General features: G+C 39.2%; 1 protein-coding gene across 2 annotated transcripts in view; it reads left to right on the plus strand.

Moving 5' to 3' along the window:
- Window positions 1-17,420, plus strand: part of hip1rb (huntingtin interacting protein 1 related b) — a 59,604-nt gene that overhangs the window by 16,319 nt on the left and 25,865 nt on the right. For both annotated transcript variants that reach the window (XM_046841446.1, XM_046841447.1), the window contains exons 12-22: window positions 285-337; window positions 444-516; window positions 6,149-6,332; window positions 6,478-6,566; window positions 6,724-6,840; window positions 6,931-7,032; window positions 9,779-9,973; window positions 12,932-13,079; window positions 13,187-13,273; window positions 13,433-13,540; window positions 13,627-13,763. In XM_046841446.1, coding sequence (XP_046697402.1) covers window positions 285-337; window positions 444-516; window positions 6,149-6,332; window positions 6,478-6,566; window positions 6,724-6,840; window positions 6,931-7,032; window positions 9,779-9,973; window positions 12,932-13,079; window positions 13,187-13,273; window positions 13,433-13,540; window positions 13,627-13,763 — 1,293 coding nt within the window. The remainder of the gene's footprint in view (window positions 1-284; window positions 338-443; window positions 517-6,148; window positions 6,333-6,477; window positions 6,567-6,723; window positions 6,841-6,930; window positions 7,033-9,778; window positions 9,974-12,931; window positions 13,080-13,186; window positions 13,274-13,432; window positions 13,541-13,626; window positions 13,764-17,420) is intronic.

The following is a 17,420-nucleotide window of genomic DNA, read 5'->3' on the forward strand; positions in this document are numbered from 1 at the left end:
AAGGGAGGTGAGGGAGAATGGGCATGATTGAAATAGACAGAAAGTTATGTAATTGTCAGGAAAGAATATATAAAGAAGATATATAAACTCTTTATTAAAGATAAATATTATCTATATTAAAAAAACTATATTCAAGTTTTTAAAATTTTTTTTTTACTGGTATTATCACTGGTATTATTGATATTTTGACTTCTGAAAGATAAACAAATAGACTAAAGGATTATTGTATGATATCCAGTCAAAATATTGTATTAAAATTTGATTTGCTATATGTTTTTGGACAGGTTGACATATTTGATCAGACATTTGGGACCCCAGATAATGGCTTTGATGACAGGTACTAAAATATCAAAATGATTGTGCTTGTTTACAATACAAAAATTAGGTATGCTTATTTCAGATCTCATTTTCTTCATGATTTTCTTCTTTTTCCTACTGCTTAGAGACCTTCAGATTGACAGTTTAAAGCATGAAATTGAACTACTTCGAGCTGAAATTGAGAAGATCAAAGCTGAGGTAATATTTTTTACACACACACACACACACACACACACACACACACACACACACACACACACACACACACATATTTTTATTGTTACCATTGTATATATACCCGTTCTCTGTTTATAGATATAGCAATATGTTATGTTCACTGTTCACATCCTTCTGTAAATCTCTGTGTATAGTAATAGGCATCTGCATATCATGTTCACAATACATACATATATATATATATATATATATATATATATATATATATATATATATATATAGTATACAGATGAATATATATGTACTAAGATATCTTAGTACATATATATTCATCTGTACACTACATTTATAGTACATATACATCTTTAAATTACTGTTTATAGTCTATATTTCATTTTATTTAACTATGTAAATCATGTAAAAACTATATATCCTGCACTTGCTGTTATTGCACTCTGGTTAGACCCAAACTGCATTTCGTTGCCTTGTACTTGTACATGTGTAATGACAATAAAGTTGAATCTAATCTAATCTAATCTAATCTAATCTAATCTAATCTAATACAGTGGGTACAGAAGGTATTCAGACCCCCTTACATTTTTCACTCTTGGTTATATTGCAGCCATTTGCTAAAATCATCTAAGTTCATTTCTTTTCCTCGTTAATGTACACATAGCACCCCATATTGACAGAAAAACACAGAAATGTTGACATTTTTGCAGATTTATTAAAAAAGAAAAACTGAAATATCACATGGTCCTAAGTATTCAGACCTTTGCTGTGACACTCATATATTAAACTCGGTTGCTATTCATTTTTTCTGATCATCCTTGAGATGGTTTTACACATTCATTTGAGTCCAGCTGTGTTTGATTATACTGATTAGACTTGATGATAAAAGCCACACACCTGTCAATATAAGACCTTATTCACAATGCATCACAATGCATGTCAGAGCAAATAAGAATCATGAGGTCAAAGGAACTGCCTGAAGAGCTCAGAGACAGAATTGTGGCAAGGCACAGATCTGGCCACGGTTACAAAAACATTTCTGCTGCACTTACGGTTCCTAAGAGCTCAGTGGCCTCCATAATCCTCAAATGGAAGACGTTTGGAACGACCAGAACCCTTCCTTGAGCTGGCCGTCAGCCCCACCAGGCGGGGCTTTTTGGCAGAGTGGCCTGACGGAAGCCTCTCCTCAGTGCAAGACACATGAAAGCCTGCATGGAGTTTGCTAAAAAACACCTGAAGAACTCCAAGATGGTAAGAAATAAGATTCTCTGGTCTGATGAGACCAAGAAAGAAATTTTTGGACTTAATTCTAAGTGGTATGTGTGGAGAAAACAGGCACTGCTCATCACCTGTCCAATACAGTCCCAACAGTAAAGCATGGTGTTGGCAGCATCATGTTGTGGGGGTGTTTTTCAGCTGCAGGGACAGGATGACTGGTTGCAATCGGGGAAAAGATGAATGCGACTAAGTACAGGGATATCCTGGACGAAAACCTTCTTCAGAGTGCTCTGGACCTCACACTGGGCCGAAGGTTTACCTTCCAACAAGACAATGACCCTAAGCACACAGCTAAAATAACAAAGGAGTGGCTTCACAATAACTCCTTGACTGTTCTTGAATGGCCCTGACAAAGCCTTGATTTTTCCTGGGTTTTTCCCGGTTTCACAAGCTTCAAACCAAAAAACTGAGCGACATAACATTAGACCAATGACATTTCCGGAGAAAAAACTTCCACCGGTGGCGCACAACAATGACAAAAGATAAAATTCACAGAGAAATACACTGACCCACTAGTTTTAATTCGTTCCGTGGACGAGCTCGTATCTCAATTTGCTCGCACATCAAATCAGTTTCCATATTGAAAATACTTAAAATGACAAATGTTATTAAATTGGAAAATACATTTCTAAATAACAAATCTTGTATGAAAACATAATAGAAAGAGTATGTAAAGATATAATAAGGTTTTATTCAGTGTATTTTTCTTGGAGATGAGACGACTTGAGTTAAAGAACACGCCGGTGGTGTGTGTGTGTGTGTGTATGTGTGTGTGTGTGTGTGTGTGTGTGTGTGGAGTGGGGGGTAGAGGCGATAAGTCAGAGGAGGAGGGAAAACTTGTTTTTTACTAATCACTCCTGTACACTACGTATCCCTAAACTTTAAAATTTTTACTTTTTCTTCTTTGCTTATCTTAATTTTCGTCACAATCTTCACTTTCTGGCTTCGCTTCGCTATCTAGCAGCGGCGTCTCTAACTCGTACCTCAGTTTTTTTTGTATTCGTCCAAAAATGTGCTGGTCATAGGTGGCAGCTTCCCTGAACATGTTCTGTAGGGTTGTAGTGGCTACTTCCAGCCATACTCTGATGGTTCTTTGTACTGGCCTGGAGCACTTCATCGTTGGCCTGTATGCTGGGAGTAGCACGCAAAGGTAATCTGATTGTCCTAGGTGGATGGCTTTGTGTGAATACCGGGTGTTTGTGTAAAACAAGTCCAGTATGTTGTCACCTCTTTTGGCAAAGTTGATATGCTGATAAAACTTTGGTGCAACAGTTCCTAAATTTACATGGTTGAAAACCCCAATAACAATAATAAATATGTCAGGGTGGGACTTTGTTAGCACTAGCATTTTTGTTAGAAGGGATGTACGATGCTACTACAGTGGAACCTGGTTATGTCGATGTCCAGGGGGTTGCCAAAAAGCATAGAGATAACCGATGATCGAGATAGTGTTTGAAATTTCTTTATGTACATGATGTGTGTTAATAAATAAGAATGTGCATGCACGTGTTTTTGGAGGGTTTTTTACACAACAGCGTTGCCGCGATTTGTTTGATGAAGGCATGCTATAAAAATGTACATACGTTTGTTAACAACAAAAGGCATAAGTGCACCTACTAACAGCAGAGATTTACCAGTATACAATACAAACCACCGTCCATTCTCCATACAAACCTTTATTATATTCTCCAACATTATAAACACACAGATCGCTCAAAAAAAAAAAAAACAGCGGCTGCACAGTGCCGTCTCACATTTAGTCCACATGTGGGGAAAAAAAGAAAAAAAAACAGTAACTAAGTGTCTGAAAACTTATGACCATCAGGCTGAAGTAATCCGCACAAACACACAAAGCAGAGTGTCCGAAAAAACTTACGTCCGCGATGCCGAGGGAGAGAGAGAGAGAGAGAGAGAGAGAGTTTGTGAATGAAAAAATAGGGAAATTCAAAAATACTGCGACCAGCGGCACGGCGCGAAGCCGGAAAAAAAACCCGGAAGATCCAAAACCGAACCCGAAACCAAAAGCGAGGACAGTCTCAAGCGTGAATGGCGAAGGCGTGGCAGGTGCTTTCTCGGCCGCTTTCTCTGAAGCTCCGGCTTCAACTCCTTACCGAGAGCCGTGCTCCTTACCGAGCTCGGTAAGGAGCACGGCTCTCTCGGTAAGGAGCGACGCGCGCGCGCTCAGTAAGGAGTTGAAGCCGGGAGCTCGCATAACATCGCATAACATTTAACAAAAAAATGCATATGTGCACTTACTAACAGCAGAGATTCACCAGTATACAATACAAACACCTGTAGTATCTGTAAGGTTTGATTTTTCTGCCACTTTCGCGAGTTCTTCTGCGGCTGCACAGTGCCGATCGACATAACTGACGTTAAAATTTCTAATTTTTCCCCCCTTGTGCTCGAGATATTAGGGTTCCGCGACATAAAAAAAGTCGACATAACCGATAAAAAATGCGTAGACAAAGCGAGAATTTGGCGGTTCCACTTCAAAAACTTCGACTTAATAGGGTTGTCGAGTTAACCGAGGGCGAGATAACCGGGTTCCACTGTATTACAATAGCTGTGAATTCCCAGGAGGAAATAATATGGCCGATGTTTCAATACCAAAAACCCCAGCTGTGGTCTATTTTGGTGTTGATGCACCAGTCATTGTTTACTTAAACACAATGACCGCCTCTTACCAGAGGTCTCACTGTTTCTGTCTGCCCAGTACGATCTTAGCTTATAGTGATTCATATTACTGTTTAAAATGCATAGTCTTGCACAGTTTGTGAATTTTACTCGACATTTCTCGAGTGCATTATCACTGGATTTAAGTCCTATTTAGCTCTAGAGCTTGGGAATAAGGTTTCCAATGGGATGAAATGGTGAGGCCAGTTTCTGTTCTATTTTGATCCAGTCCAACTCAACATCTGTCTCACCCCAGTGTTTATACAGTTTGGCCATTTTGACATAAAAATTATACATATTTACATCCAAGGCCTCCAATGCCCCTTTGGAGAATTCAGCTTGGTCGTTTTAATTCGGGGTCTTTTTACTTCCCATCTAAAATCCTTGTAAATTTAGATTATTAAATTTAGATTATTAAATTTAGATAAATCCTTGATAAAAAGAGACTGGATAATTAAAATGTGGAGCAACAACCATTTTAACCATGTTCACCTTGCCCCACAGAGATAGCTTCAATTGTTCGTAATTTTCCACAGTTTTTTACAACATTTATAATTCAACACCATTATGTCATCTAAATTCTGAGTTAGCCTAACCCCAAGATACTTCATACCTTCTGGAATTCATTTAAAGCCAAAATTTAGTATTGAAAATGCATATAGCATTAACTTGTGTTCCATTACCTCCTCCACCCCCCTACTCCCATAATATTTGGGTCTGCCCTGATCATAATAGCCAAAGCCATTTAGCTTAGTCATGCCATTTGTCATTACTGATGCTCTGTGATAAAACAGAATAGCCTTTATTTGTCACATATACATTATAGCACAGTGAAAATCTTTCTTCGAATATCCCAGTTACTCAGAAGCTGGGGTCAGAGCGCAGGGTTAGCCCTCTACAGCACCTCTAAAGTATCAGTGTTATTACTTCTATTAAAATTCTAAACAAAGCATCAGTTTCAAACACCTCTGTATACACTTCTGTTAAAGTTGGGGCCAATATGTCAACATTGGAACATTGTAAATCCATCTGCCCCTGGCGATTTGCAAGACTTCATAGTGGTCATTACAGCTTTGACCAGTTCTTGTGTATTGGGATGGTCTAGAGACGCTACTTGCCAGACATACAGTTTAGATTAATTTATATTAGAAAATTGTTTTAGTTTTCAATCTATTCCGAGCTACCTGAATATGTATATAATTGTTTGTAGAACCCCTGAAAAACCTTGTTTATTTCCTTTGTCAGAAATACCACAATATTCCCTTTCTTAATAGCTGGTATAATTCTAGCAGAATTTTGTTGTTTTAATTGTCTGGAAAGGAGCTTTCCTGCCTTTTCACCTCCTTCATTAAATCTAAATCTAATCTAAAAATCTTCATCTAAATCTATAGATTTGATCAGGATTTCTGGTGTCCTCAGTTTGAGAAATACATTTCTTTTTTCATTCTTTCTTTTTTTTATTTTAATTTTTGACTTTTTTGAGACATGTGGCCATCAAATTAAACACTCTGCTTATATTTTTCTTTATTTTCTCCTTACAACATTTTATATGTATTCTATTGTGAAAAAAATTGGGTTTGAGATTTTCACACAGTGTCCCATATATACATTTGGGTTTGAGATCATATTATCTGTACTTACTATACTATACATTTACGTATAATATACATGTGTCTCTCCACTGTAGGCTCAGCGTTATATCACTCAACTGAAATCTCAGATAAACAGTCTAGAGGCAGAGCTGGAGGAGCAGAGGGTGCAAAAACAGCGTGCACTTGTAGAGAACGAGCAGCTACGTATGGAACTGGTGGCTACTAGGCGATACAGTGCAGAACAAGAGTCAATGCAGACAACATTTTTGGAAACTGAGAGTGAGTTTACAAATGCGTTTACAATGACTTGAAAAATCATGTATCACTAGAAAAATAATGTTTTCAATAATTGTAATAAAACGTATATAAATAGAGTGTGATAAATAGAGTGTAATAAAATAAAACTGATCTAATTTTCTTTCAGAGAGGGCTCAAGCTACGGAGCTACGGTATAACAAGCTAAAGGAGAAGCATGCAGAGTTGGTAGCCAACCATGCAGAGTTACTTAGGAAGGTGTGTATGTGGCCATGCAGGCAAGCAATGTTATATGCCTTGTGTGTGTGTGTGTGTGTGTGTGTGTGTGTGTGTGTGTGTGTGTGTGTGTGTGTGTGTGTGTGTGTGATAGAAGAGCCTAACACATAAAAATTTTAAAAATGCCTCTAACTCACAGAGTGCAGACACTGTAAAGATGTTGTCAGCCACTCAGCAGACCCAGGAGGAGGTGGCCAGAACTAAACAACAGTTATCTTTTGAAATGGAGAGGATCAAACAGGAGTCTGACATGAAGGTCAGTTACACACATTCATCTATACATTTTTTGAATAAATCTATTCAGAACGGCCTCCTACAGTAAAACTTTGTTTTACACATTTTGCAGTTGGAGGAGCAAAAGTTTGAAATGGATAAATTGAGACGGGATTTGGAGGTGAAAATTGGGGAGATCCAACAAATAAAAGGGTTATTACAGACTAGTGAAAAGGTATGTATGACTATTTGTGAATACCTGGACTAGATTAATCCTGGTGCAAATTTGCCCCTGGATGAAGGGGGTTCAGATATTTGGTGACTGGGATAGAAGGAATCTCTAATAATTATGTGTGCTCTATGTGAATATTTACTGTGTAGTTCAAGATATTCAGTTGCTTGTAGTTTGGCAGCACTCATGTTTTGAGTATTTTTGCTACACTTTGCAGCCTTTTCTTTCACACACCATGAAGCTACTCTGTGGTTTAGTTGGTCAGGATGCTGCAATGAAATAGCAGTAGAAACTTTTTAAGAGACAGATGCTGTTCTTCAGTCTCTTCAGGAAGTATAGACATGTTGGAGTTATGAAGTAGAGCAGCAGACCATGTGGGACACCATGTGGGACACCAGTGGTCAGAATAAGGGTAGGGGACAAGTGCTTGCTTAAGTCTGCCAACCTGATATCTGTTAGTTAAAGTCCAGAATCCAGCAGATGTGGAGGTGCAGACAACTAGGTCATATAGTTTAGTGAACAGTTTTGTGGAAATGGCAGCGCTTAAGCCAGTGAACAGCATTCTTTTGTACATGGTGTTATTATCTAGGTAGGTGAGTAGAAAAACAGAGCAGTCAAAACTGCAACCTCTGTTAATCTGTGCGGTTGTGAGTAGGTCACAGACCTGCTAATAGGTGATTTAGAAGCAGTTTTTTAAAGCATGAAAGCATTTAATTGCAATGGGAGTGAGTGTAATAAGGTAGATGTTATTTTTACCACACTGCAGTGGAATGCCTAGGTACTGGTATAATGGTTGTTGATCCTTAGGGGAACAGTGGCCTGGGCCAGAGACATATTAATGAATGTATGTTAATGAAGCCCTTTACCATCTGTTCAGCACATGGACTCAGCCCTGAAACTCGGTACTTAGTGTGAAAATTAATTGAAAATGGAGTGAACAGTGGAGGAGTCAACATTTGTATTGTAGTCTGCCTTGGTCAAATGGAGCAAATAAGTGTTTGAGCTTATCTTAGAGAAGGGCACTGCTGCATAGAAGAGTCTCTGTTGTTAGTTTGTGGTCATCATGCTCCAGATTCTAAATGCATCTGGAGTCTGTGGCAGTGCTCCTCAATTTTATGAATTTTAGGAATCTTTAGCTTTTTGAATCCCCTTAAAAGTCTGATCACATGAGATGTTCTACCACAGATTCTGTTTAGGAAGTTTATAAAGGTAATTAATAAGATCCAGAATGTGTGCAAGTGTTCAGATCTGTGTGTGATGCCAAAGTGACCTGTGGGGCAAACACACACCAGTCATGTATGTATATGTACTTCTTCTTCTTTCGGCTTCTTCCATTAGGGGTCGCCACAGCGGATTATTTGTCTCCATACCCCCTGTCCTCTACATCTGCCTCTTTCAAATAAACTACCTGCATGTCTTCCCTCAACACATCCATAAACCTCCTTCTTGGTCTTTCTCTTTTCCTCCTTCCTGGTGGCTCCATTCTCAGCATTCTCCTACCGCCATGTCCCTCCTCTGCACATGTCCAAACCATCTCAATCTCGCCTCCCTCACCCTTTCTCTAAAACGTCCTACATGCGCTGTTCCTCTAATAAACTAATTTCTAATCCTATCCATCCTCATCACTCCCAACGAAAACCTCAACATCTTCAGCTCTGCTACTTCCGGCTCCACCTCCTGTCTTTTACTCAATGCCACTGTGTCTAATCCATACAACATCGCAGGTCTCACCACAGTCCTATACCACGCTCCATTACTACAATACACTGTTGAGCCCAGGTACCTAAACTCCTCCACCTTCTCCACCTCTTCTCCCTGCAACTGCACCACTCCACTGCCCTCCCTCTCATTCACACACATGTACTCTGTCTTACTCCTACTACCGACTCCGACTACCTCCACCCCTCCAGGCTCTTCTCAACCTGCTCCCTACTCCACAAATAACAATATCATCCGTAAACATCATAGTCCAGGGATGCTCCTGTCTGACTTCGTCCGTCAACCTGTCCATCACCACTGCAAACAGGATAGGGCTCAGAGTCGATTCTTGATGCAGTCGAACCTTCACCTTAAACCAGTCTGTCGTTCCTACTGCACACTTCACTGCTGTCACACTGTCCTCATACATGTCCTGCACCACCCTCACATACTTCTCTGACACACCTGACTTCCTCATACAATACCACAGCTCCACTCTCGGCACCCTGTCGTACGCTTTCTCTAAATCCACAAACACACAATGCGACTCCTTTTGACCTTCTCTATAATTCTCCATTAACATTCTCAAAGCAAATAATGCACATTATGTCTGTGGTGCTCTTCCTCGGCATGAAACCATACTGGTGCTCACAGATGGTCACCTCTTCTCTCAGCCTGGCTTCCACTACTCATTCCCATAACTTCACGGTGTGACTGATCAACTTTATTCCTCTGTAGTTACTGCAGGTCTGCAGTCCTTTATTCTTAAATACAGCATACTACTTCTCCATTTCTCAGGCATCCTCTCACTGTCCAAAATCCTGGGAACCAACCCCAGCCATTAGGGTTGCACAAGCCTTAGTGCCGGTCCCAAGCCCCAATAAATGGGGAGGGTTGCGTTAGGAAGGGCATCCAGTGTAAAAACATGCCAAATCAACATGCGGATGATCCGCTGTGGCGACCCCTAATGGGAGAAGCCGAAAGAAAGTTTATCTGGGCAAAAAAAGACATAATAAATTTGAGTGTTTTTAATTCCTGAAATCATCTACAGGGCAGTGAACAGCTGAGCAACTCCATATCCTCAGTGCAGGCAGAAAAGGACCACCTGATGCGGTGTGTGAGTGAAAAGGAGGCTGAGCTATCTTCTCTGAAGCAGGCAGCCCAGCTAAAGGATTCCTCACTCCGGCACGAGAGGGAGAGGAGCAGCAAGGAGCTGGAACAGCTTCAGGGAAAACTGAAAGAGAAGGTAGGCTGGGTTTAGAATCGTTTAGAGGCTTGTTTGTCATAATTGAGGAATAACTACCAGGAATGGAGTGCTAATAGACAGGATTAAGAATAACGATCCTCCATTTTCAGGTTGACTCTTGCATTGGTTCCTTTAGAGGACCTATCTTTAGAGGGCAACATGAGGTGGTATATGAAGTGGAAAATGTGTCCAGACTTTTGAATTTGCCAGAAGTGGACTCCATTCAGTTTTAAGAGGCATTTCAAGATAACCAAAGTAAACAAAGATTGAACGTGCTTTGTAAAGATGTCTCTCTGTCCTTTGTATTAAATACAATGGACATAGACAGTTTACACACCTCATAATAAATACAGTGTGATGCACTCTTATCCGAAATGACTGAGTGGTGTAAAAAATAATCAAAAGGTGATTTAACAAGGTATTTTTTAGGGGTGTGTTATTTAATCTCATGCCTAGGCCTTTAGTGTAGATCTATTCATTACTAGAGATTTAAAGCACTTTTGTACGTCGCTCTGGATAAGGGCGTCTGCTAAATGTAAATGTAGATGTAGTGGCATCCTACTCTATCAATCCACCACTTAATACCATTAATTGAAACCACAGTTATATAAACCATCAATATTGTACAGAAATGCAATATAGCAGAGCACTGCATCACAGACAGGTATCTCATTCAGCGAGAATGAATGCCATTACAAGAAACCCAAGGAACAAAGTTCAACAAGTCTCCTTTCACTGCTGCCAGATCTGCACTGCTTGCATAAACTCTCTATTAGAAGCATCAATATTAACCTCATAAAATTACCACAGGTTTTTCGTGCATTTTTTTCATGCATTACAGTTTTCCTGAGGATTTCATATCAAGGCAAAAGCTTAACTGTTTTGAACTGTTTTGGCTGACTTTTTCTCACAATGTCCATCTTTTCTTGAAAAGTCCATCTTGTAAATGTCCTTGTAAGTATATCTGCAACCAAATCAATTTCTTCTCTTCTGTCAACCATTGTGGTATATAAAAACAGCTGTTAAATCTACACAAATATTTTGTGTTCGTGCAGTTTGCTACAGATTCGGGTTGCAAGCTCTGACTTGTGCACTCTATGGGCATTCAATCATGGATGTGAAAATGGCAACCCGAATGGATGCCTTCTAGATGGCTTTGGAGTAATCAAGTTGAAATGTAATTGGTTAAAGCAACAGCTTCAAGCAAAATGGATTGTAAGCTATAGGATGCCTGCAGTGGTCACAGCTATGGCTCAAAGCAGATAGTTTTGACAGATACCTTTGACCCTGGCAACATGTGATGTGACTGCTGAAATCTGATTGGATATACAGTCAGGTCCATAAATATTGGGACATCGACACAATTCTAACATTTTTGGCTCTATACACCACCACAATGAATTTGAGATGAATGAAATGAAACACAACTGAAGGGAAAATGCCCCAAGAACAAGCAGGAACTGAAGACAGTTGCAGTAGAGGCCTGGCAGAGCATCACCAGGGATGAAACCCAGCGTATGGTGATGTCTATGCATTCCAGACTTCAGGCTGTAATTGACTATAAAGGATTTGCAACCAAGTATTAAAAAATTGAAAGTTTGATTCATGATTATTATTCTGGCCCATTACTTTTGGTCCCCTAAAAAGTGGGAGGCACATATGCAAACTGTTGTAATTCCTACACCGGTTACCGGATTTGGATGTAAATGCCCTCAAATTAAAGCTGACAGTCTGCAGTTAAAGGTCAAATCCATTGTGGTGGTGTATAGAGCCAAAAATGTAGAATTAGAATTGTGTTGATGTCCCAATATTTATGGACCTGACTGTAAACTCTGAAACTTGCATTCGGGTGTGCTGTCCTTAGCAACAATGCACACAAAAGAAAAGCCATGAAATGAAAAGCATTAAATATTGGGAACAATTTAATACATATTCATAAAAAATATACATATTAAAACGTAAGTCAATGAATATGATCAAGTTTTGGCCAGCAGAGAGGGCCTTGCTAGCCCTGATGGCCCACCACTGGTATAACATATGCAACCAGGTTTTATTTTTTCCTTTTTTGCAAAAAACTTTCTAATTGTTGTGTTTTTTCACATAAAGGGTGGAAAAGTTCTGCCAATTCTTTTTGTTTTATTTCTTTGGTTTTTTTAAGAAAAAACTGCCAATTCTTTGTAGGTGTCACTCTCTGATACATTTTAATGTCATTTTGTTTGACTTTGTGCACTTTTTTTTTACCTTTATCCCCCTTTCTCTAATTTCTTGGAGAGTATGTGAGATGAAAACCTATAGGACAAGAGGTTGTTAAAGTTCCAACCCACAGCAATCACATTTTATATTTCCCCTGTTTCCAAATATTGTCAAGTATAAGTATGGCAAGGCCAACGCTATTGTACAAAGACATTTATGTTTTTATTAAGTCATGAATATGAGACAGTATATCAGAAGTTTAGCTTTAAATCCCTATATCTAGATTTCTTAAGCAACTTGGAACCTTTTGTTAGATCATTTGGAGCATTGGGGAGGAGATTAAGAAAGGACTTCACTGTACAAGCCTGGAAAACAGTTCACTGGTCTCTCTTTTATTCATTTATTCGAAGCAATTAAGATACAACCATTCTAAGTAAAATGTACTTTTTCTTTTAGCCTTTCAGCCTTTTGGGCAAAGTTCTTTAGCTGCGCAGTGGTTTAAATGTATAAGTTTGAATAAGGGACACTGCCAGAAATGCTGTAAATCTTCTAACTTGTTTAACACATCTAGTTATAAATAAAAAAGCAATAATAATGTATTATTCTTGTCTTGTTCAGTATATTATTGAAGAGATGGTAACGCATTTATATCACAATTTAATTATCATTAAATGTGCTGCTCAGTCATGATTAAGGGATGTTTTATATGTTATGAAGAAATATCGATTATAAGCATTAATGGAATTCATATTTGTCTATTTGCAGCTTGACTGTGAGGAACAGTTGAAGCAGAAGTTGTTGGATGAGCAGTTTGCCCTGTTGCAAGGTACAGTAACTGAGGCAGAAATCATGATTCAGGATGCTGCAAACAAAGTGGATGATCCTTTGCATATCCGCTGCACCAGTTCACCAGGTACTATAGATTAGCTTATTTTTTCATGCTGAACTCGTTCCTAAATCAAGAAGACCAAGATAGATGTGAAAATTAATAAAATTTTATGTCTTTCCATCTCTCTTTAGATTACCTTGTTAGCCGTGCAGAAGCAGCGTTGGTCTCAGTAACTAAATTGCAAGCGGGCCACTCCCACTATTTGAAGAATATGGAAGGTGTTTTACCTTGTTTACCTACCTATTTTCTTTCAAATATACCTTTTTGTATATATAATTTGCATAGTTTCTTCGTGTTAGTATTCAACATTATACATGTTTGTTATGTTATAGTGATGTATTCATTAACTTTAGTTACATTTCTGTCTTTCTGAACAGATGCTGGTCTACTGCTGAGGGCGCTGACACAGTTTTCTCATCTTACTGCTGACACCATTATCAATGGAAGTGCAACAGCACACATGGCACCTCTAAATTTCGCTGATCGTAAGACAGAATACAAAAAACACAGCCCATTTACACTTAGATCCTGTATTTCTGTAAATTTGCTTGATTTTGATGTGTGTGTGCAGGATTGATGGAGAACTGCAGAGCATGTGCCACACAAAGCTTACGTTTTCTAAATGACCTGAAGTCTAAAGTATCCATGAAGGGTGCTGATCCAGCATCTGTTCATGTAGTGATACAAAAAATCTTGCAAATTGCACAGGTAAGGCAGAATATGCATCATTATATAATAGAAAATATTAACAACAAGGTAAACATTTGCTTCCTTCAAACTAGGGCCTAAATGAAGGAAAGTAAGAGATGATGATGATGATAATGATGATGATGATGACAGTGATTATTATCACTTCTGTTTTTACAGCACATGCAGTTCCAATTTCAAAATCTCAAATCTTACCCTGGCATGTAAAGAATTGGAGGAAGACTCAGGAGAATGTTAACTGAGCTCCGGCCTCTTGTTTTTTTAGACTGTGCATGTGTTTCTGTGTGTTTTGCATGATAAATTAGCTGAGCCTCTCACTCTCTGGATACTTCAGCTACTGAAACCACAAAGAGACGTAGGCTTTGTGTGGTCAAAGGAATCTATTCAGAAAACATGAAAGCATAGTTGAGGCTCTGAACAATACAAGAAGAAATTTGGTGGCACTTTTTGGTCCCAGTTCTCTTTCAGGAACCACCTAAAGGCATCTTTTCATGAAGATTATTCACTTTACTTGGCCTCCTATTTGACATCGCCAATTTGCTTTGTGACCTCAAGAGACCTCACAGTAATTTAACATTTGATGTGGGTTGCAAAATTAGCACTTTATCTCCTGGTGCAAATTTCCATGTAATATAGCTAATAATGACATTCCTGTTCCTATACCAAATTACCCCAATGTATGGAGTTTTTCTCTCAGGTCAGTAATGTGTTAAAGTTTATTTTTGCACTGAATTGTCATTATGGATCATTTTGAGGTGGACCTTCTAAAACGCAGCAAGACTTGCACTCATCTATTATTATGAACACTTTCTCTGCAAACGTTGTCAAGAATCCACAGCCAGAAATGAGCTATTAGACACTTTAGTGGCCCAAGTTGCTTTAGTATTTTAGTGTTTTATTCTGGCCCAAACCATGGGATTACTAATTACTGTGTGGAATGGATATTTAGTGTGGCTGCTTCAGACAAATATAAATGGTTTTTTTTATTGTTTAAGCCATAAATCATCCTCCCACACACTTTAAACACACACAGAAAACATTTGCAAAAATATGGTGAGATGAATTTTGTGTAAATTCATAGAAATACAGTACACTGTATCACATTCATAGTGAGCACATGCACTGTACTGTATACAGTTCTGGAGTAGCAAAGCCTATGCTTAGTTTCTATGCTTGTTTATTGGTTAAAGTGTCCAATGTTGTCAAAGAGTTAAAGACACAAGTCAGGGCAATTTCATTGACTAGATATGGTGACGTATGTCTTTAACTCCGCCTTTTTATTTTGATGTCAGAGGACACTTGAGGAAACTATGGTTTTCTGTACTGTAATGCTACTCATTTCCTAATTATATTTTTTATTAATACATTTAATTTTTTTCAAAATAACTCCATAAAAAGAATTCCCTATAGGTTGTTTGGTCTATGGTGCTATTTGCGAGAGACTGTGAAAATCAGCAAAACAAATTAGTTACGTGGAAAATGCAATTCTGCGATAAACCGGGGGCACGAGATTCGAACCGGAGGTAAAGCGGGGGATTACTGTACTACTATGGAATATGCCCTGCTACTGTGGCATCCACAGTGAAAAATATCTTGAAATCTGGCTGTAAGGATTTCATTCCAAAAGTGTTCAGTTCACTTTGTGCATTCCAGTTAAGTTTAATGCTGCAGCATAAAAATATATTCTAGATTTCTGTGTTCTTCTGTGTGGCAATAGTTTAGAGTTAATAGTTGTTATTAGATGTCAAGTGTCCGTATACATTTTGCAATACAGTAAAACCCTATTGTACAAGCAACTTATAGTATGAGCATACGGAGCTACAAACAACCTTGCTCGCAAAATTTCACCCTATTTTGTGGGCAAATTTCGAAGGCACGAGCAAACCCACGCTGCCGGTTCCCCACTTTCGGGGGAGTGTAGCATCAGTTGCTTAGTTGATGATGTATCACTCGTTCGCTCTCGTTGTTAAGTCCAGCAAAAACTTAACTGTTTTTAGTGTTATATTTTTATTTCACTAGAAATCTTGAAAAATGTCTGGGAAAAAGAAAGTAAATAGAATTACCATTGAAACCAAGAAGGAAATAGTGGAAAAATACAAGCGTGATGCGCGTCTTACACTCCCAGTCAACCATTATTAAGTGGGTAAGTGTTAAATTATGTTTATATTACGGTAATTTGTGGTGTATTTATTTGTTAAAATAGGCTACAAATACTTTTAAAGTGCAGAAATAAGCGATCGAATTAGGAATGAGGATTAAATCACTTTTACATTCATTCTTATGAGGAAAATTAGTTCAAACGTATGAGCAAATGGACCTATGAACAATTTTCAAGAACGAATTATGCTCGTCCAACGGGGTTTTACTGTATAGTGTTTTTCCCTGCACAGTTCATGTTATAGTGGCCTAGTAATGTTTTCTATGTTGACCATCCAGCTAAAAATGGGTTTTGTTCTCCTAGTTGAATAGTTTTAATAGTTTTTAACCGCAAAGTCTAGTAGGTTTGAGTTTGCTAATAAAAGACCAAGTGCATTTTTTTAAGACTGCTCTTTAGGCAAGTGTGCCACATTATAATATAGTACTAATAATATAACTAAACAAATCTTTAAGAATAACTACAAATCAAGTCCCTGAATCTTTATTGAAAACTTGATAGGTAAAACATCTTCCACTGTTTGAGCTACAAGTGCTCAGAATATACTAATATAGTTATACAGAAACAACAGTTAAAATTGTGTTTCTATGCATCGAGGTTTCCGCAGGGTCAGAAAAAGTCCTTTGTGTGGCTTGTTTAGGAGCGCAGCCCATTGCCAGCACTGCGCTTGCATGCCCATGCAATCACTCTATTTCTGGCGGTCACTCTTTGAGAAGGTTGCCCCCACTCCCTGCGGTTCTGGTCTCGCTTTCACTGAGGCAGAGCAGCGTTCCGGTTCCTGAGGTTCGCTGATGGACCTTGCAGAAGGTTTGGAGATGGGCTTGTCCCTTTCTCCTACCTTCTCTGGGGGCTTCGGAAGCACGCCTTTCAGCGGTTTCTTAATTTCCTTTCAGCAAGTGTAGAGACAGAGCGAAGCAGTGAACATCCTGTCGAGGCAGGGGTCTAGGGGGGTCTTCTCCCTCTATCCTTCAGCCCTCAATGAGTTCGTGGACTTGGTGGCCCTCCCTAAGCAGCTTTATGGGAGATTCCTCTGATTCCTCTCTCAATCAGAGGGCACAATAGTTCACCCCCGACCAAAGCTGTGGAAGCTGTGGCTGTGGCCCCTGAAGGGGCGCAGCTCCAAGGTACTGGTCTCTCCACTGAGGTATTGGAGACCATTCTCTAATCCAGAGCTTTCTCCACAAAGAGGTCTTATGTCCGAGATGGCGTCTGTTTGTTGTGTGGTGCGCTCAGCACTAATTCAAACCAATCCACGGCCTAGTTGGTTCAGTGCTAGAGTTCCTGCTGGCACAGTTCCCAAAAGGGTTGCCTCCATCCACCATTAAACTACTTATCCGCCGTTTCGGCCACTCCTGACATGTTTTCTCCACGGCACCCGGAGGCTGAGGCCTTCAGTGCGACCAAGAGTGCCTGGGTGGGACCTGGCTGTTGTGCTGGAGGCTCTGTCCGAGCTCCCTTTTGAGCCATTGGCCGAGATTTCGTGGAGGCACTTGTCTATTAAG

This window comes from Silurus meridionalis, chromosome 27, assembly GCF_014805685.1.
Source record: "Silurus meridionalis isolate SWU-2019-XX chromosome 27, ASM1480568v1, whole genome shotgun sequence".
Lineage (NCBI taxonomy): Eukaryota > Metazoa > Chordata > Actinopteri > Siluriformes > Siluridae > Silurus > Silurus meridionalis.